This window comes from Hyla sarda, unplaced genomic scaffold (genome assembly GCF_029499605.1).
Source record: "Hyla sarda isolate aHylSar1 unplaced genomic scaffold, aHylSar1.hap1 scaffold_1779, whole genome shotgun sequence".
In the NCBI taxonomy this organism is placed as follows: domain Eukaryota; kingdom Metazoa; phylum Chordata; class Amphibia; order Anura; family Hylidae; genus Hyla; species Hyla sarda.
In genome coordinates, this window is record NW_026608423.1 from 15259 (window position 1) to 37679 (window position 22421).

A 22421-nucleotide genomic window follows, 5' to 3' on the forward strand; every position below is an offset into this window, starting at 1 on the left:
AACTGTCAGTGTTACCGAGGTCGGGCCTCATAGGCAACAGCGCCTGGTAGACCTGGAGGCCATGACTGGGGGAGCAAGACAGTTTAACCCTATAGATGCCACAATCAGTACTGACTGCGGCATACATAGGGTTACACTGCCAAGACAGTCGGGAAAGTAATCATAATAACATAAAAGTACATCACGGGGTGGAGAGGGGGTTGTGTCATCTATCCCCTGTATCTCAATAACAGGGACCCCAGTGTCCCCAGGTAGGGAGGAGGTACATTCACTATGGGAGCTGCAGAAACAGCCGAGCACAGACTGAGGTGTCCAGTGATCGGACGCCACATGATCAGCAAGGATCGGGGATAACACAATCTTTCTAAAAGGGTCTCAGCAGGTGAAGCCCGGACCGTCCTGGAATTCTTCATCACTGGAATAAGTCCCTTCTCTGTGAGGTGTTTGGGTCTCCAGTAGCAGCTCCCCATGGATTATGCCTGTTGGGTCTTCTCCATGAGGAGCAGTGAATATCACAACCATATATCACACTCTTTTCCTACCATGTAAACTATAGTGATGACATCGCTGGATCGGTGACTACGTTCTAAAAGAAAACTTTATTAACAATTGGGAACAAGTTTGGAGATGCAGTATATGATATATGTATAAATGTCAGATATCCTATGTACATGGATAATATATAGATGTGTTATCTGCATCATTTATTGCTCTAAATTGGCTTCTCTCCTGTGTGAGTTCTTTGATGTTTAACAAGATTTGATTGCTGAGTAAAACATTTCCCACATTCTGCACATGAAAATGGCTTCTCCCCTGTGTGAGTTCTTTGATGTTTAACAAGATTTGATTGCTGAGTAAAACATTTCCCACATTCTGCACATGAAAATGGCTTCTCCCCTGTGTGAGTTCTTTGATGTCTAACAAGATTTGATTTCTCAGTAAAACATTTCCCACATTCTGAGCATGAAAATAGCTTCTCTCCTGTGTGAGTTTTTTTATGTCGAGTAACATCTCCTTTGAAAGTAAAACATTTCCCACATTCTGAGCATGAAAATGGCTTCTCCCCTGTGTGAGTTCTTTGATGTTTAACAATATTTGATTTCTTAGTAAAGCAGTTCCCACATTGTGAACATGAAAATGGCTTCTCCCCTGTGTGAGTTCTTTGATGTTGAACAAGACCTGATTTTTCAGTAAAACATTTCCCACATTCTGAACATGAAAAAGGCTTCTCCCCTGTGTGTGTTCTTTGATGTTTAACAAGATTTGATTTTTCAGTATAATATTTACCACATTCTGAACATGAAAATGGCTTCTCTCCTGTGTGATGTCTTTGATGTACAAGAAGATTTGATTTAAAAGTAAAACATTTCCCACATTCTAAGCATGAAAATGGCCTCTCCCCTGTGTGAGTTCTTTGATGTTTAACAAGATGTGATTTTACAGTAAAAGATTTTCCACATTCTGAACATGAAAATGGCTTCTCTCCTGTGTGAGTTTTTTTATGTCGAGTAACATCTCCTTTGAAAGTAAAACATTTCCCACATTCTGAGCATGAAAATGGCTTCTCCCCTGTGTGAGTTCTTTGATGTTTAACAATATTTGATTTCTTAGTAAAACATTTCCCACATTGTGAACATGAAAATGGCTTCTCCCCTGTGTGAGTTCTTTGATGTTGAACAAGACATGAGTTTTCAGTAAAACATTTCCCACATTCTGAACATGAAAATGGCTTCTCCCCTGTGTGTGTTCTTTGATGTTTAACAAGATTTGATTTTTCAGTATAATATTTACCACATTCTGAACATGAAAATGGCTTCTCTCCTGTGTGATTTCTTTGATGTACAAGAAGATGTGATTTAAAAGTAAAACATTTCCCACATTCTAAGCATGAAAATGGCTTCTCCCCTGTGTGAGTTCTTTGATGTTTAACAAGATGTGATTTTTCAGTAAAACATTTTCCACATTCTGAACATGAAAATGGCTTCTCTCCTGTGTGAATTCTCTGATGTTTAAGAAGATTTGATTTGGCAGTAAAACATTTCCCACATTGTGAACATGAAAATGGCTTCTCCCCTGTGTGAGTTCTTTGATGTTGAACAAGAGCTGATTTCTGAATAAAACATTTACCACATTTCGGACATAAAAATGGTTTCTCTCCTGTGTGAATTTTCTGATGTTCAACAAGACTTGACTTCTTAATTAAACATTTCCCACATTCTGAGCATGAATATGGTTTCTTTCCTGTATGAGCTCGTTGATGTCCAACACCCCTTCTGTGACCTTTCTGTGATGACTGAGAAGACAGGACCTGTATATAAGGATGAGATGACAGATCTTGGCTGTGAAGGGCTGAGGGTGTATCTGGGATAATGGAATGTTCTTCATATGTATCTTGTGTGATATCATCATCTGCTTTATAATCTGAAGATATAAGATTCTCCTCTGATCTCCTGCTACAAGAATCTGCAGAGAATAACACAGATTATATAATTGAGTATTAACCTTATTTACATTTTTCCATCTAGAGTCACATGAGAGTTTGTTTTTTGTGGGACCAATTTTACTGTGAAATAGAAAACAAATTGTGGGATAAAATTCTATTGAAATAAAATGCAATTTAGCAAATTTGGGATTTTTTCATCACCTACCATATAACGTGATGTCACAACTGACATTATACTTATCCATCAGGTTAGTATCATCTTGTATAGTTTTCCTTATATTTTAATTAAAAAAATACTTTAACCCCTTAAGGACTTTTTAAGGGTTTTTTCACTTTCGTTTCTTCCACCTCACCTTCTAAAAATCAGAACGCTTTCAGTTTTCTACCTACAGACCCATATGAGGTTGTTGTTGTTTTTTGCGCTACTAATTTTACGTTATAATGACGTCAATCATTTCACCACAAAATCTCCGACGAAGGCAAAAACTGAATAAACACTATTTTGTAACATTTGGGGGCTTCCGTTTCTACGCAGCACTTTTCGGTAACAATGACACCTTACCTTTATTCTGTAGGTCCATACGGTATAAGGACACCCAACTTATATAGGTTTGATTTTGTTTTACTTCATTTAAAAAAAATTTGAACTTTTTGTATATAAATTTGCATGTTTAAAATTGTCCTCTTCTGACCCCTATAACTATTATTTTTCCGTATACAGGATGTGTAAATTTTTATCTGTACCATTTTTTTAATGGGACTTTTTGTTCACTTTTTATAAATGTTTTTAGGGTGTACAAAATGACCAAATATACGCAATTCTGGACTTTGGTATTTTGACCGTGCGGTTTTAAAAACGTTAAAAACATTTACACATGTGTCAATACCACATATGTTTATTATTTGTTATATGGGAAAAGGGGGTGATTCAAACTTTTGTTAGGGAAGGGGTTAAATCATAGGGGACTATTACATACAATCCTTGATTACATACACTGAACAATACTGCAGCATAGCATTGATCAGTGTTATCAGTACTCCATTACTCCAGCCTGACATGGCGGACTGGAGCCTTGGAGAACCGATCGGATGGGGAGGAGGCAGTTAAGGGCCCTCCCACCATCCTCTCAGCTGATCGGGACATTGTGATTTCCCTGTGATGATCCCGATCAGCTCCACTAAGCTCCCTGCAGTGTATATTTAACCCTTCCAGTACTTATCTCTGCTGACACTTCAGTCCGGGTCAGGAACTGTCCAGAGCAGGAGAGGTTTGCTATGGGGATTTGTTCCTGCTCTGGACAGTTCCTGGCATGAACAGAGGTGTCAGCAGAGAGCACTGTGGTTAGACATAAAGAACTACACAACTTCCTCTGAAGCATACAGCAGCTGAAAAGTACTGGAAGGGTTAAGATTTTTAAATTAAAATAATTTACAGATCTGTATAACTTTCTGTCATCAGTTGATTTTATCAATTTTTTCCCCTCCGGAGTACCCCTTTAAGCCACAGAACATAAATGGTTTTCTCATCCTGCCTACATTTCCCATGATTCCTCTGACTTTACAGAGAGAGGGGTGGAGTCTGATCACTGCAGTTCACCTAATGAGACCAACCTGATCACATGACTAGACTCTACCGACCAGAAGCCTAAACTGCTAAGACTTGTTCTTCTTTTCAAGCTTCATATCCTGTACATTCACTTTGCTGACATGGCTTTAGCTGAACTGTCCTTCCCATAGGGTCTATGACTGATCGTCCGGCATCGAGGTCTCTTCCTCCCAGTCTCTACTGAGCAGCAATGTTTCCATCCAGGGGTGTAATGATCATGGCTGCAGGGGGGGCTCCTCTGGGGGTCCGGGTAGGGGGGTGAACAGAAGATACAGAACAGTCTGTGGGGCACAGTAATAGTGTGGGGGCATAAAAGGTGTAGAATCTATAGTAAGAGCGCACAGAAGGGCCTGTGGTCTAAGATTTGCCTTGGAGCCCAAAGAAAATAAAAAAATACTCTAGTTACACCACTACTTACCATAAATTACTGCAGCCAGTGACCAAAAAAAACTGTGACTGTTCTCTGCATTTACTTGTTACTACTCACCTGGGTGGTTACCTGTAGGAATGTCCTCCTTATACTGCTCATCACCGCTCACATCTGTCTCTTCTTCTTCTTCCCTTATGTCTGTAGCTTTAATATTGTTCAGATCTTTTCCTGTAGGAATGTCCTCCTTATACTGCTCATCACTGCTCACATCTGTCTCTGGAGCATTAATATTGTTCGGATCTTCACCCTGATTCATAAGATGTGGAAGAAAGATTGTAAAAGTCATCAGACAGTAGGAGAAGTCACGTGGGATGTTATAGATGAGCAGGAGATGAGGAGTCATGGAGGGTGAGGGGACTGACCACAAGAGCTTCACAGCCCTTCTACAGATCATACGGAATATCTCCATCTACCTGATCATCCTGTGGAAGTAGAGGACGGGGACACCTCTCTGGTGCTGTTCTCTTACTGGATCTGACTGTAGGGAACACATACAGAGACTGAATTCATTCTTTACATACAAATAATGAGAGGACTTGTGTATATAGTCATGTCTATTACCTGGTGATGTGAGGGGCTGCTGATCCTTCATCATCACCTGATCCTTGTACTGATCCTTGTGTCCTTCTACATACTCCCACTCCTCCATGGAGAAATAGACCGCCACGTCCTGACACCTTATAGGAACCTGACACATAATGATACAGTCATCACCCCGACCCCTCCAGTGGTGTTACTGTATAATGTCCCAGCATTCCCAGCAGTGTCACCTCTCCAGTCATCACCAGACCCCTCCATTACTGTATAATGTCCCAGCAGTGTCACCTCTCCAGTCATCACCAGACCCCTCCATTACTGTATAATGTCCCAGCAGTGTCACCTCTCCAGTCATCACCAGACCCCTGCATTACTGTATAATGTCCCAGCAGTGTCACCTCTCCAGTCATCACCAGACCCCTCCATTACTGTATAATGTCCCAGCAGTGTCACCTCTCCAGTCATCACCAGACCCCTCCATTACTGTATAATGTCCCAGCATTCCCAGCAGTGTCACCTCTCCAGTCATCACCAGACCCCTCCATTACTGTATAATGTCCCAGCATTCCCAGCAGTGTCACCTCTCCAGTCATCACCAGACCCCTCCATTACTGTATAATGTCCCAGCAGTGTCATCTCTCCAGTCATCACCAGACCCCTCCATTACTGTATAATGTCCCAGCAGTGTCACCTCTCAAGTCATCACCAGACCCCTCCATTACTGTATAATGACCCAGCAGTGTCATCTCTCCAGTCATCACCAGACCCCTCCATTACTGTATAATGTCCCAGCAGTGTAACCTCTCCAGTCATCACCAGACCCCTCCATTACTGTATAATGTCCCAGCAGTGTCACCTCTACAGTCATCACCAGACCCCTCCATTACTGTATAATGTCCCAGCAGTGTCACCTCTCCAGTCATCACCAGACCCCTCCATTACTGTATAATGTCCCAGCAGTGTCACCTCTCCAGTCATCACCAGACCCCTCCATTACTGTATAATGTCCCAGCAGTGTCACCTCTCCAGTCATCACCAGACCCCTCCATTACTGTATAATGTCCCAGCAGTGTCACCTCTCCAGTCATCACCAGACCCCTCCATTACTGTATAATGTCCCAGCATTCCCAGCAGTGTCACCTCTCCAGTCATCACCAGACCACTCCATTACTGTATAATGTCCCAGCATTCCCAGCAGTGTCACCTCTCTAATCATCACCAGACCCCTCCATTACTGTATAATGTCCCAGCAGTGTCACCTCTCCAGTCATCCCCAGACCCCTTCATTACTGTATAATGTCCCAGCAGTGTCACCTCTCCAGTCAGCACCAGACCCCTCCATTACTGTATAATGTCCCAGCAGTGTCACCTCTCCAGTCATCACCAGACCCCTCCATTACTATATAATGTCCCAGCAGTGTCACCTCTCCAGTCATCACCAGACCCCTCCATTACTGTATAATGTCCCAGCAGTGTCATCTCTCCAGTCATCACCAGACCCCTCCATTACTGTATAATGTCCCAGCAGTGTCACCTCTCCAGTCATCACCAGACCCCTCCATTACTGTATAATGTCCCAGCAGTGTCACCTCTCCAGTCATCCCCAGACCCCTCCATTACTGTATAATGTCCCAGCAGTGTCACCTCTCCAGTCATCACCAGACCCCTCCATTACTGTATAATGTCCCAGCAGTGTCACCTCTCCAGTCATCACCAGACCCCTCCCATTACTGTATAATGTCCCATCATTCCCAGCAGTGTCACCTCTCCAGTCATCACCAGACCCCTCCATTACTGTATAATGTCCCAGCAGTGTCACCTCTCCAGTCATCACCAGACCCCTCCATTACTGTATAATGTCCCAGCAGTGTCACCTCTCCAGTCAGCACCAGACCCCTCCATTACTGTATAATGTCCCAGCATTCCCAGCAGTGTCACCTCTCCAGTCATCACCAGACCCCTCCATTACTGTATAATGTCCCAGCAGTGTCACCTCTCAAGTCATCACCAGACCCCTCCATTACTGTATAATGACCCAGCAGTGTCACCTCTCCAGTCATCACCAGACCCCTCCATTACTGTATAATGTCCCAGCAGTGTCACCTCTCCAGTCATCACCAGACCCCTCCATTACTGTATAATGTCCCAGCATTCCCAGCAGTGTCACCTCTCCAGTCATCACCAGACCCCTCCATTACTGTATAATGTCCCAGCAGTGTCACCTCTCCAGTCATCACCAGACCCCTCCATTACTGTATAATGTCCCAGCAGTGTCACCTCTCCAGACATCACCAGACCCCTCCATTACTGTATAATGTCCCAGCATTCCCAGCAGTGTCACCTCTCCAGTCATCACCAGACCCCTCCATTACTGTATAATGTCCCAGCATTCCCAGCAGTGTCACCTCTCCAGTCATCACCAGACCCCTCCATTACTGTATAATGTCCCAGCATTCCCAGCAGTGTCACCTCTCCAGTCATCACCAGACCCCTCCATTACTGTAATGTCCCAGCAGGGTCACCTCTCCAGTCATCACCAGACCCCTCCATTACTGTAAAATGTCCCAGCAGTGTCACCTCTCCAGTCATCACCAGACCCCTCCATTACTGTATAATGTTCCAGCAGTGTCACCTCTCCAGTCATCACCAGACCCCTCCATTACTGTATAATGTCCCAGCAGTGTCACCTCTCCAGTCATCACCAGACCCCTCCATTACTATATAATGTCCCAGCAGTGTCACCTCTCCAGTCATCATCAGACCCCTCCATTACTGTATAATGTCCCAGCATTCCCAGCAGTGTCACCTCTCCAGTCATCACCAGACCCCTCCATTACTGTACAATGTCCCAGCAGTGTCACCTCTCCAGTCATCACCAGACCCCTCCATTACTGTACAATGTCCCAGCAGTGTCACCTCTCCAGTCATCACCAGACTCCTCCATTACTGTATAATGTCCCAGCAGTGTCACCTCTCCAGTCATCACCAGACCCCTCCATTACTGTATAATGTCCCAGCAGTGTCACCTCTCCAGTCATCACCAGACCCCTCCATTACTGTATAATGTCCCAGCATTCCCAGCAGTGTCACCTCTCCAGTCATCACCAGACCCCTCCATTACTGTATAATGTCCCAGCAGTGTCACCTCTCCAGTCATCCCCAGACCCCTCCATTACTGTATAATGTCCCAGCAGGGTCACCTCTCCAGTCATCACCAGACCCCTCCATTACTGTATAATGTCCCAGCAGGGTCACCTCTCCAGTCATCACCAGACCCCTCCATTACTGTATAATGTCCCAGCAGTGTCACCTCTCCAGTCATCACCAGACCCCTCCATTACTGTATAATGTCCCAGCAGTGTCACCTCTCCAGACATCACCAGACCCCTTCATTACTGTATAATGTCCCAGCATTCCCAGCAGTGTCACCTCTCCAGTCATCACCAGACCCCTCCATTACTGTATAATGTCCCAGCAGTGTCACCTCTCCAGTCATCACCAGACCCCTCCATTACTGTAATGTCCCAGCAGGGTCACCTCTCCAGTCATCACCAGACCCCTCCATTACTGTATAATGTCCCAGCAGTGTCACCTCTCCAGTCATCACCAGACCCCTCCATTACTGTATAATGTCCCAGCAGTGTCACCTCTCCAGTCATCACCAGACCCCTCCATTACTGTACAATGTCCCAGCAGTGTCACCTCTCCAGTCATCACCAGACCCCTCCATTACTGTACAATGTCCCAGCAGTGTCACCTCTCCAGTCATCACCAGACCCCTCCATTACTGTATAATGTCCCAGCAGTGTCACCTCTCCAGTCATCACCAGACCCCTCCATTACTGTATAATGTCCCAGCAGTGTCACCTCTCCAGTCATCACCAGACCCCTCCATTACTGTATAATGTCCCAGCAGTGTCACCTCTCCAGTCATCACCAGACCCCTCCATTACTGTATAATGTCCCAGCATTCCCAGCAGTGTCACCTCTCCAGTCATCACCAGACCTCTCCATTACTGTATAATGTCCCAGCAGTGTCACCTCTCCAGTCATCACCAGACCCCTCCATTACTGTATAATGTCCCAGCTGTGTCACCTCTCCAGTCATCACCAGACCCCTCCATTACTGTACAATGTCCCAGCAGTGTCACCTCTCCAGTCATCACCAGACTCCTCCATTACTGTATAATGTCCCAGCAGTGTCACCTCTCCAGTCATCACCAGACTCCTCCATTACTGTATAATGTCCCAGCAGTGTCACCTCTCCAGTCATCACCAGACCCCTCCATTACTGTATAATGTCCCAGCAGTGTCACCTCTCCAGTCATCACCAGACCCCTCCATTACTGTATAATGTCCCAGCATTCCCAGCAGTGTCACCTCTCCAGTCATCACCAGACCCCACCATTACTGTAATGTCCCAGCAGGGTCACCTCTCCAGTCATCACCAGACCCCTCCATTACTGTATAATGTCCCAGCATTCCCAGCAGTGTCACCTCTCCAGTCATCACCAGACCCCTCCATTACTGTATAATGTCCCAGCAGTGTCATCTCTCCAGTCATCACCAGACCCCTCCATTACTGTATAATGTCCCAGCAGTGTCACCTCTCAAGTCATCACCAGACCCCTCCATTACTGTATAATGACCCAGCAGTGTCATCTCTCCAGTCATCACCAGACCCCTCCATTACTGTATAATGTCCCAGCAGTGTAACCTCTCCAGTCATCACCAGACCCCTCCATTACTGTATAATGTCCCAGCAGTGTCACCTCTACAGTCATCACCAGACCCCTCCATTACTGTATAATGTCCCAGCATTCCCAGCAGTGTCACCTCTCCAGTCATCACCAGACCCCTCCATTACTGTATAATGTCCCAGCAGTGTCACCTCTCCAGTCATCACCAGACCCCTCCATTACTATATAATGTCCCAGCAGTGTCACCTCTCCAGTCATCACCAGACCCCTCCATTACTGTATAATGTCCCAGCAGTGTCATCTCTCCAGTCATCACCAGACCCCTCCATTACTGTATAATGTCCCAGCAGTGTCACCTCTCCAGTCATCACCAGACCCCTCCATTACTGTATAATGTCCCAGCAGTGTCACCTCTCCAGTCATCCCCAGACCCCTCCATTACTGTATAATGTCCCAGCAGTGTCACCTCTCCAGTCATCACCAGACCCCTCCATTACTGTATAATGTCCCAGCAGTGTCACCTCTCCAGTCATCACCAGACCCCTCCCATTACTGTATAATGTCCCATCATTCCCAGCAGTGTCACCTCTCCAGTCATCACCAGACCCCTCCATTACTGTATAATGTCCCAGCAGTGTCACCTCTCCAGTCATCACCAGACCCCTCCATTACTGTATAATGTCCCAGCAGTGTCACCTCTCCAGTCAGCACCAGACCCCTCCATTACTGTATAATGTCCCAGCATTCCCAGCAGTGTCACCTCTCCAGTCATCACCAGACCCCTCCATTACTGTATAATGTCCCAGCAGTGTCACCTCTCAAGTCATCACCAGACCCCTCCATTACTGTATAATGACCCAGCAGTGTCACCTCTCCAGTCATCACCAGACCCCTCCATTACTGTATAATGTCCCAGCAGTGTCACCTCTCCAGTCATCACCAGACCCCTCCATTACTGTATAATGTCCCAGCATTCCCAGCAGTGTCACCTCTCCAGTCATCACCAGACCCCTCCATTACTGTATAATGTCCCAGCAGTGTCACCTCTCCAGTCATCACCAGACCCCTCCATTACTGTATAATGTCCCAGCAGTGTCACCTCTCCAGACATCACCAGACCCCTCCATTACTGTATAATGTCCCAGCATTCCCAGCAGTGTCACCTCTCCAGTCATCACCAGACCCCTCCATTACTGTATAATGTCCCAGCATTCCCAGCAGTGTCACCTCTCCAGTCATCACCAGACCCCTCCATTACTGTATAATGTCCCAGCATTCCCAGCAGTGTCACCTCTCCAGTCATCACCAGACCCCTCCATTACTGTAATGTCCCAGCAGGGTCACCTCTCCAGTCATCACCAGACCCCTCCATTACTGTAAAATGTCCCAGCAGTGTCACCTCTCCAGTCATCACCAGACCCCTCCATTACTGTATAATGTTCCAGCAGTGTCACCTCTCCAGTCATCACCAGACCCCTCCATTACTGTATAATGTCCCAGCAGTGTCACCTCTCCAGTCATCACCAGACCCCTCCATTACTATATAATGTCCCAGCAGTGTCACCTCTCCAGTCATCATCAGACCCCTCCATTACTGTATAATGTCCCAGCATTCCCAGCAGTGTCACCTCTCCAGTCATCACCAGACCCCTCCATTACTGTACAATGTCCCAGCAGTGTCACCTCTCCAGTCATCACCAGACCCCTCCATTACTGTACAATGTCCCAGCAGTGTCACCTCTCCAGTCATCACCAGACTCCTCCATTACTGTATAATGTCCCAGCAGTGTCACCTCTCCAGCCATCACCAGACCCCTCCATTACTGTATAATGTCCCAGCAGTGTCACCTCTCCAGTCATCACCAGACCCCTCCATTACTGTATAATGTCCCAGCATTCCCAGCAGTGTCACCTCTCCAGTCATCACCAGACCCCTCCATTACTGTATAATGTCCCAGCAGTGTCACCTCTCCAGTCATCCCCAGACCCCTCCATTACTGTATAATGTCCCAGCAGGGTCACCTCTCCAGTCATCACCAGACCCCTCCATTACTGTATAATGTCCCAGCAGGGTCACCTCTCCAGTCATCACCAGACCCCTCCATTACTGTATAATGTCCCAGCAGTGTCACCTCTCCAGTCATCACCAGACCCCTCCATTACTGTATAATGTCCCAGCAGTGTCACCTCTCCAGACATCACCAGACCCCTTCATTACTGTATAATGTCCCAGCATTCCCAGCAGTGTCACCTCTCCAGTCATCACCAGACCCCTCCATTACTGTATAATGTCCCAGCAGTGTCACCTCTCCAGTCATCACCAGACCCCTCCATTACTGTAATGTCCCAGCAGGGTCACCTCTCCAGTCATCACCAGACCCCTCCATTACTGTATAATGTCCCAGCAGTGTCACCTCTCCAGTCATCACCAGACCCCTCCATTACTGTATAATGTCCCAGCAGTGTCACCTCTCCAGTCATCACCAGACCCCTCCATTACTGTACAATGTCCCAGCAGTGTCACCTCTCCAGTCATCACCAGACCCCTCCATTACTGTACAATGTCCCAGCAGTGTCACCTCTCCAGTCATCACCAGACCCCTCCATTACTGTATAATGTCCCAGCAGTGTCACCTCTCCAGTCATCACCAGACCCCTCCATTACTGTATAATGTCCCAGCAGTGTCACCTCTCCAGTCATCACCAGACCCCTCCATTACTGTATAATGTCCCAGCAGTGTCACCTCTCCAGTCATCACCAGACCCCTCCATTACTGTATAATGTCCCAGCATTCCCAGCAGTGTCACCTCTCCAGTCATCACCAGACCCCACCATTACTGTAATGTCCCAGCAGGGTCACCTCTCCAGTCATCACCAGACCCCTCCATTACTGTATAATGTCCCAGCAGTGTCACCTCTCCAGTCATCACCAGACCCCTCCATTACTGTATAATGTCCCAGCAGTGTCACCTCTCCAGTCATCACCAGACCCCTCCATTACTGTATAATGTCCCAGCAGGGTCACCTCTCCAGTCATCACCAGACCCCTCCATTACTATATAATGTCCCAGCAGTGTCACCTCTCCAGTCATCACCAGACCCCTCCATTACTGTATAATGTCCCAGCTGTGTCACCTCTCCAGTCATCACCAGACCCCTCCATTACTGTACAATGTCCCAGCAGTGTCACCTCTCCAGTCATCACCAGACTCCTCCATTACTGTATAATGTCCCAGCAGTGTCACCTCTCCAGTCATCACCAGACTCCTCCATTACTGTATAATGTCCCAGCAGTGTCACCTCTCCAGTCATCACCAGACCCCTCCATTACTGTATAATGTCCCAGCAGTGTCACCTCTCCAGTCATCACCAGACCCCTCCATTACTGTATAATGTCCCAGCATTCCCAGCAGTGTCACCTCTCCAGTCATCACCAGACCCCACCATTACTGTAATGTCCCAGCAGGGTCACCTCTCCAGTCATCACCAGACCCCTCCATTACTGTATAATGTCCCAGCATTCCCAGCAGTGTCACCTCTCCAGTCATCACCAGACCCCTCCATTACTGTATAATGTCCCAGCAGTGTCATCTCTCCAGTCATCACCAGACCCCTCCATTACTGTATAATGTCCCAGCAGTGTCACCTCTCAAGTCATCACCAGACCCCTCCATTACTGTATAATGACCCAGCAGTGTCATCTCTCCAGTCATCACCAGACCCCTCCATTACTGTATAATGTCCCAGCAGTGTAACCTCTCCAGTCATCACCAGACCCCTCCATTACTGTATAATGTCCCAGCAGTGTCACCTCTCCAGTCATCACCAGACCCCTCCATTACTGTATAATGTCCCAGCAGTGTCACCTCTCTAGTCATCACCAGACCCCTCCATTACTGTATAATGTCCCAGCAGTGTCACCTCTCCAGTCATCACCAGACCCCTCCATTACTGTATAATGTCCCAGCAGTGTCACCTCTCAAGTCATCACCAGACCCCTCCATTACTGTATAATGTCCCAGCAGTGTCACCTCTCCAGTCATCACCAGACCCCTCCATTACTGTATAATGTCCCAGCAGTGTCACCTCTCCAGTCATCACCAGACCCCTCCATTACTGTATAATGTCCCAGCAGTGTCACCTCTCCAGTCATCACCAGACCCCTCCATTACTGTATAATGTCCCAGCAGTGTCACCTCTCCAGTCATCACCAGACCCCTCCATTACAGTATAATGTCCCAGCAGTGTCACCTCTCCAGTCATCACCAGACCCCTCCATTACTGTATAATGTCCCAGCAGTGTCACCTCTCCAGTCATCACCAGACCACTCCATTACTGTATAATGTCCCAGCATTCCCAGCAGTGTCACCTCTCTAATCATCACCAGACCCCTCCATTACTGTATAATGTCTCAGCAGTGTCACCTCTCTAATCATCACCAGACCCCTCCATTACTGTATAATGTCCCAGCAGTGTCACCTCTCCAGTCATCACCAGACCCCTCCATTACTGTATAATGTCCCAGCAGTGTCACCTCTCCAGTCATCACCAGACCCCTCCATTACTGTATAATGTCCCAGCAGTGTCATCTCTCCAGTCATCACCAGACCCCTCCATTACTGTATAATGTCCCAGCAGTGTCACCTCTCCAGTCATCACCAGACCCCTCCATTACTGTATAATGTCCCAGCAGTGTCACCTCTCCAGTCATCCCCAGACCCCTCCATTACTGTATAATGTCCCAGCAGTGTCACCTCTCCAGTCATCACCAGACCCCTCCATTACTGTATAATGTCCCAGCAGTGTCACCTCTCCAGTCATCACCAGACCCCTCCCATTACTGTATAATGTCCCATCATTCCCAGCAGTGTCACCTCTCCAGTCATCACCAGACCCCTCCATTACTGTATAATGTCCCAGCAGTGTCACCTCTCCAGTCAGCACCAGACCCCTCCATTACTGTATAATGTCCCAGCAGTGTCACCTCTCCAGTCAGCACCAGACCCCTCCATTACTGTATAATGTCCCAGCATTCCCAGCAGTTTCACCTCTCCAGTCATCACCAGACCCCTCCATTACTGTATAATGTCCCAGCATTCCCAGCAGTGTCACCTCTCCAGTCATCACCAGACCCCTCCATTACTGTATAATGTCCCAGCAGTGTCACCTCTCCAGTCATCACCAGACCCCTCCATTACTGTATAATGTCCCAGCAGTGTCACCTCTCCAGACATCACCAGACCCCTCCATTACTGTATAATGTCCCAGCAGTGTCACCTCTCCAGTCATCACCAGACCCCTCCATTACTGTATAATGTCCCAGCATTCCCAGCAGTGTCACCTCTCCAGTCATCACCAGACCCCTCCATTACTGTAATGTCCCAGCAGGGTCACCTCTCCAGTCATCACCAGACCCCTCCATTACTGTATAATGTCCCAGCAGTGTCACCTCTCCAGTCATCACCAGACCCCTCCATTACTGTATAATGTCCCAGCAGTGTCACCTCTCCAGTCATCACCAGACCCCTCCATTACTATATAATGTCCCAGCAGTGTCACCTCTCCAGTCATCATCAGACCCCTCCATTACTGTATAATGTCCCAGCATTCCCAGCAGTGTCACCTCTCCAGTCATCACCAGACCCCTCCATTACTGTACAATGTCCCAGCAGTGTCACCTGTCCAGTCATCACCAGACTCCTCCATTACTGTATAATGTCCCAGCAGTGTCACCTCTCCAGTCATCACCAGACCCCTCCATTACTGTATAATGTCCCAGCAGTGTCACCTCTCCAGTCATCACCAGACCCCTCCATTACTGTATAATGTCCCAGCATTCCCAGCAGTGTCACCTCTCCAGTCATCACCAGACCCCACCATTACTGTATAATGTCCCAGCAGTGTCACCTCTCCAGTCATCCCCAGACCCCTCCATTACTGTATAATGTCCCAGCAGGGTCACCTCTCCAGTCATCACCAGACCCCTCCATTACTGTATAATGTCCCAGCAGGGTCACCTCTCCAGTCATCACCAGACCCCTCCATTACTGTATAATGTCCCAGCAGTGTCACCTCTCCAGTCATCACCAGACCCCTCCATTACTGTATAATGTCCCAGCAGTGTCACCTCTCCAGACATCACCAGACCCCTCCATTACTGTATAATGTCCCAGCATTCCCAGCAGTGTCACCTCTCCAGTCATCACCAGACCCCTCCATTACTGTAATGTCCCAGCAGGGTCACCTGTCCAGTCATCACCAGACCCCTCCATTACTGTACAATGTCCCAGCAGTGTCACCTCTCCAGTCATCACCAGACCCCTCCATTACTGTATAATGTCCCAGCAGTGTCACCTCTCCAGTCATCACCAGACCCCTCCATTACTGTATAATGTCCCAGCAGTGTCACCTCTCCAGTCATCACCAGACCCCTCCATTACTGTATAATGTCCCAGCATTCCCAGCAGTGTCACCTCTCCAGTCATCACCAGACCCCTCCATTACTATATAATGTCCCAGCAGTGTCACCTCTCCAGTCATCACCAGACCCCTCCATTACTGTATAATGTCCCAGCAGTGTCACCTCTCCAGTCATCACCAGACCCCTACATTACTGTACAATGTCCCAGCAGTGTCACCTCTCCAGTCATCACCAGACCCCTCCATTACTGTACAATGTCCCAGCAGTGTCACCTCTCCAGTCATCACCAGACCCCTCCATTACTGTATAATGTCCCAGCAGTGTCACCTCTCCAGTCATCACCAGACCCCTCCATTACTGTATAATGTCCCAGCAGTGTCACCTCTCCAGTCATCACCAGACCCCTCCATTACTGTATAATGTCCCAGCATTCCCAGCAGTGTCACCTCTCCAGTCATCACCAGACCCCACCATTACTGTAATGTCCCAGCAGGGTCACCTCTCCAGTCATCACCAGACCCCTCCATTACTGTATAATGTCCCAGCAGTGTCACCTCTCCAGTCATCACCAGACCCCTCCATTACTGTATAATGTCCCAGCAGTGTCACCTCTCCAGTCATCACCAGACCCCTCCATTACTGTATAATGTCCCAGCAGGGTCACCTCTCCAGACATCACCAGACCCCTCCATTACTATATAATGTCCCAGCAGTGTCACCTCTCCAGTCATCACCAGACCCCTCCATTACTGTATAATGTCCCAGCAGTGTCACCTCTCCAGTCATCACCAGACCCCTAAATTACTGTATAATGTCCCAGCAGTGTCACCTCTCCAGTCATCACCAGACCCCTCCATTACTGTATAATGTCCCAGCAGTGTCACCTCTCCAGTCATCACCAGACCCCTCCATTACTGTATAATGTCCCAGCAGTGTCACCTCTCCAGTCATCATCAGACCCCTCCATTACTGTATAATGTCCCAGCAGTGTCACCTCTCCAGTCATCACCAGACCCCTCCATTACTGTATAATGTCCCAGCAGTGTCACCTCTCTAGTCATCACCAGACCCCTCCATTACTGTATAATGTCCCAGCAGGGTCACCTCTCCAGTCATCACCAGACCCCTCCATTACTATATAATGTCCCAGCAGTGTCACCTCTCCAGTCATCACCAGACCCCTCCATTACTGTATAATGTCCCAGCAGTGTCACCTCTCCAGTCATCACCAGACCCCTCCATTACTGTATAATGTCCCAGCAGTGTCCCCTCTCCAGTCATCACCAGACCCCTCCATTACTGTATAATGTCCCAGCAGTGTCACCTCTCCAGTCATCACCAGACCCCTCCATTACTGTATAATGTCCCAGCAGTGTCACCTCTCTAATCATCACCAGACCCCTCCATTACTGTATAATGTCCCAGCAGTGTCACCTCTCCAGACATCACCAGACCCCTCCATTACTGTATAATGTCCCAGCAGTGTCACCTCTCCAGTCATCACCAGACCCCTCCATTACTGTATTATGTCCCAGCAGGGTCACCTCTCCAGTCAGCAGCTCCATCATCTTGTTGATGAGTTCTAGGATCTTCTGTTCATCCATTTCCTCATGTATCAGGGAGTGAGGTGGGGGCCCCGGGATTGGGCTCAGGGTTCTTCCCCATCCTTCACACACAGGGGCCCGACAGCACCCACTAGAGGACTTCTTCACTACTGTGTAATCCTGTGTATGGAGAGACACATTAATATCACTACATACATTCCCAGAATCCCTCACCTCTCCAGTCATATCCATCTGTTATTACATAGATAAGAATGAGGTCATGTGACATCACTCCCAGAATCCCTCACCTCTCCAGTCATATCCATCTGTGATTACATAGATAAGAATGAGGTCATGTGACATCACTCCCAGAATCCCTCACCTCTCCAATCATATCCATCTGTGATTACATAGATAAGAATGAGGTCATGTGACATCACTCCCAGAATCCCTCACCTCTCCAGTCATATCCATCTGTTATTACATAGATAAGAATGAGGTCATGTGACATCACTCCCAGAATCCCTCACCTCTCCAGTCATATCCATCTGTTATTACATAGATAAGAATGAGGTCATGTGACATCACTCCCAGAATCCCTCACCTCTCCAGTCATATCATCTGTTATTACATAGATAAGAATGAGGTCATGTGACATCACTCCCAGAATCCCTCACCTCTCCAGTCATATCCATCTGTTATTACATAGATAAGAATGAGGTCATGTGACATCACTCCCAGAATCCCTCACCTCTCCAGTCATATCCATCTGTTATTACATAGATAAGAATGAGGTCATGTGACATCACTCCCAGAATCCCTCACCTCTCCAGTCATATCCATCTGTTATTACATAGATAAGAATGAGGTCATGTGACATCACTCCCAGAATCCCTCACCTCTCCAGTAAGCCGGAAGAGTATCTGTAGGGTGAGGTTTATGATCCTGTCGGCCATCTTGTTCCTGTCTCTCTCCATGGTTGATCCTGGATTGGAGAAACCTGAAGGGAGGAAGAGGAGACGATGAGAAATGGCGGCTGCTAATAGAAACAACAACAGAGAAAGAAAGAGACAAATACACAGAAAGTTCTGGATCTTGTGATCTTCCTCGTTAAGTCATAAAACCTTGTGGATCTGAAGGGGTTAATAGTAATGTCCCCTCCCCCAGCGCTCCTGATGTCACCACAACCGTATATACCTCCACCTGCAGACTGTACAGGAGCCGTGTACTTACAGGACCTGCGATGATGTCACCGTCATGTGATCAGTCACATGGAGGAGGAGGAGTCACATGATCAGGGGCTGCTGCTCTAGGCTCCTCTGCTCAGTGTATGCAGGACTCTGCTGTGCTGGTTGTGATCGCTGCTGGATGAGCTGAAGTTATGTGTATGCAGCAGAGCTGTGTGTGTGTGATGTGCGTGGTGCAGAGCTGTGTATGTGTGTGTTATATATGTCTGCAGCAGAGCTGTGTGTAATGTGCATGTAGCTGAGCTGTATGTGTACACAGTAGAGCTGTATATGTGTAATGTGCATGTAGCTGAGCTGTATGTGTACACAGTAGTGCTGTATATGTGTAATGTACATGTAGCTGAGCTGTATGTATACACAGTAGAGCTGTATATGTGTAATGTACATGTAGCTGAGCTGTATGTGTACACAGTAGAGCTGTATATGTGTAATGTACATGTAGCTGAGCTGTATGTGTACACAGTAGAGCTGTATATGTGTAATGTACATGTAGTTGAGCTGTATGTGTACACAGTAGAGCTGTATATGTGTAATGTACATGTAGCTGAGCTGTATGTGTGCACAGTAGAGCTGTATATGTGTAATGTGCATGTAGCTGAGCTGTATGTGTACACAGTAGAGCTGTATATGTGTAATGTACATGTAGCTGAGCTGTATGTGTACACAGTAGAGCTGTATATGTGTAATGTACATGTGGCTGAGCTGTATGTGTACACAGTAGAGCTGTATATGTGTAATGTACATGTAGCTGAGCTGTATGTGTACACAGTAGAGCTGTATATGTGTAATGTGCATGTAGCTGAGCTGTATGTGTACACAGTAGAGCTGTATATGTGTAATGTACATGTAGCTGAGCTGTATGTGTACACAGTAGAGCTGTATATATGTATTGTACATGTAGCTGAGCTGTATGTGTACACAGTAGAGCTGTATATGTGTAATGTACATGTAGCTGAGCTGTATGTGTACACAGTAGAGCTGTAAATATGTAATGTACATGTAGCTGAGCTGTATGTGTACACAGTAGAGCTGTATATGTGTAATGTGCATGTAGCTGAGCTGTATGTGTACACAGTAGTGCTGTATATGTGTAATGTACATGTAGCTGAGCTGTATGTGTGTAATGTACATGTAGCTGAGCTGTATGTGTACACAGTAGAGCTGTATATGTGTGATGTACATGTGGCTGAGCTGTATGTGTACACAGTAGAGCTGTATATGTGTAATGTACATGTAGCTGAGCTGTATGTGTGTAATGTACATGTAGCTGAGCTGTATGTGTACACAGTAGAGCTGTATATGTGTGATGTACATGTGGCTGAGCTGTATGTGTACACAGTAGAGCTGTATATGTGTAATGTACATGTAGCTGAGCTGTATGTGTACACAGTAGAGCTGTATATGTGTAATGTGCATGTAGCTGAGCTGTATGTGTACACAGTAGAGCTGTATATGTGTAATGTACATGTACATGTAGCTGAGCTGTATGTGTACACAGTAGAGCTGTATATGTGTAATGTACATGTAGCTGAGCTGTATGTGTACACAGTAGAGCTGTATATGTGTAATGTACATGTAGCTGAGCTGTATGTGTACACAGTAGAGCTGTATATGTGTAATGTACATGTAGCTGAGCTGTATGTGTACACAGTAGAGCTGTATATGTGTAATGTACATGTAGCTGAGCTGTATGTGTACACAGTAGAGCTGTATATGTGTAATGTACATGTAGCTGAGCTGTATGTGTACACAGTAGAGCTGTATATGTGTAATGTACATGTAGCTGAGCTGTATGTGTACACAGTAGAGCTGTATATGTGTAATGTACATGTAGCTGAGCTGTATGTGTACACAGTAGAGCTGTATATGTGTAATGTGCATGTAGCTGAGCTGTATGTGTACACAGTAGAGCTGTATATGTGTAATGTACATGTAGCTGAGCTGTATGTGTACACAGTAGAGCTGTATATGTGTAATGTACATGTAGCTGAGCTGTATGTGTACACAGTAGAGCTGTATATGTGTAATGTACATGTGGCTGAGCTGTATGTGTACACAGTAGAGCTGTATATGTGTAATGTACATGTAGCTGAGCTGTATGTGTACACAGTAGAGCTGTATATGTGTAATGTACATGTAGCTGAGCTGTATGTGTACACAGTAGAGCTGTATATGTGTAATGTACATGTAGCTGAGCTGTATGTGTACACTGTAGAGCTGTATATGTGTAATGTACATGTAGCTGAGCTGTATGTGTACACAGTAGAGCTGTATATGTGTAATGTGCATGTAGCTGAGCTGTATGTGTACACAGTAGAGCTGTATATGTGTAATGTACATGTAGCTGAGCTGTATGTGTACACAGTAGAGCTGTATATGTGTAATGTACATGTAGCTGAGCAGTATGTGTACACAGTAGAGCTGTATATGTGTAATGTGCATGTAGCTGAGCTGTATGTGTACACAGTAGAGCTGTATATGTGTAATGTACATGTAGCTGAGCTGTATGTGTACACAGTAGAGCTGTATATGTGTAATGTGCATGTAGCTGAGCTGTATGTGTACACAGTAGAGCTGTATATGTGAAATGTACATGTAGCTGAGCTGTATGTGTACACAGTAGAGCTGTATATGTGTAATGTACATGTAGCTGAGCTGTATGTGTACACAGTAGAGCTGTATATGTGTAATGTGCATGTAGCTGAGCTGTATGTGTACACAGTAGAGCTGTATATATGTGTAATGTACATGTAGATGAGCTGTATGTGTACACAGTAGAGCTGTGTGTAATGTACATGTAGCTGAGCTGTATGTGTACACAGTAGAGCTGTATATGTGTAATGTGCATGTAGCTGAGCTGTATGTGTACACAGTAGAGCTGTATATGTGTAATGTACATGTAGCTGAGCTGTATGTGTACACAGTAGAGCTGTATATGTGTAATGTACATGTAGCTGAGCTGTATGTGTACACAGTAGAGCTGTATATGTGTAATGTACATGTAGCTGAGCTGTATGTGTACACAGTAGAGCTGTATATGTGTAATGTGCATGTAGCTGAGCTGTATGTGTACACAGTAGAGCTGTATATGTGTAATGTACATGTAGCTGAGCAGTATGTGTACACAGTAGAGCTGTATATGTGTAATGTGCATGTAGCTGAGCTGTATGTGTACACAGTAGAGCTGTATATGTGTAATGTGCATGTAGCTGAGCTGTATGTGTACACAGTAGAGCTGTATATGTGTAATGTACATGTAGCTGAGCAGTATGTGTACACAGTAGAGCTGTATATGTGTAATGTGCATGTAGCTGAGCTGTATGTGTGCACAGTAGAGCTGTATATGTGTAATGTACATGTAGCTGAGCTGTATGTGTACACAGTAGAGCTGTATATGTGTAATGTACATGTAGCTGAGCTGTATGTGTACACAGTAGAGCTGTATATGTGTAATGTACATGTAGCTGAGCTGTATGTGTACACAGTAGAGC

At 46.5% G+C, this 22421-nt stretch overlaps 1 protein-coding gene across 2 annotated transcripts; it reads right to left on the reverse strand.

The window, feature by feature from the left end:
• Positions 1-659: 659 nt before the first annotated feature.
• LOC130313527 (oocyte zinc finger protein XlCOF6-like) lies at positions 660-5131 on the reverse strand. 2 transcript variants are annotated; one of them, XM_056552662.1, is made up of 4 exons: positions 5041-5131; positions 4893-4957; positions 4549-4726; positions 660-2463 (listed from the first exon to the last, which is right to left on the reverse strand). In XM_056552662.1, the coding sequence occupies exons 1-4, from the start codon at positions 5126-5128 to the stop codon at positions 713-715; spliced, it is 2082 nt and encodes a 693-aa protein (XP_056408637.1). In that variant the 5' UTR covers positions 5129-5131; the 3' UTR covers positions 660-712. The 2 variants fall into 2 exon arrangements, with proteins under 2 accessions (XP_056408637.1, XP_056408636.1); XM_056552661.1 differs by having other exon boundaries at positions 4537-4726.
• Between the last annotated feature and the right edge of the window lie 17290 nt (positions 5132-22421).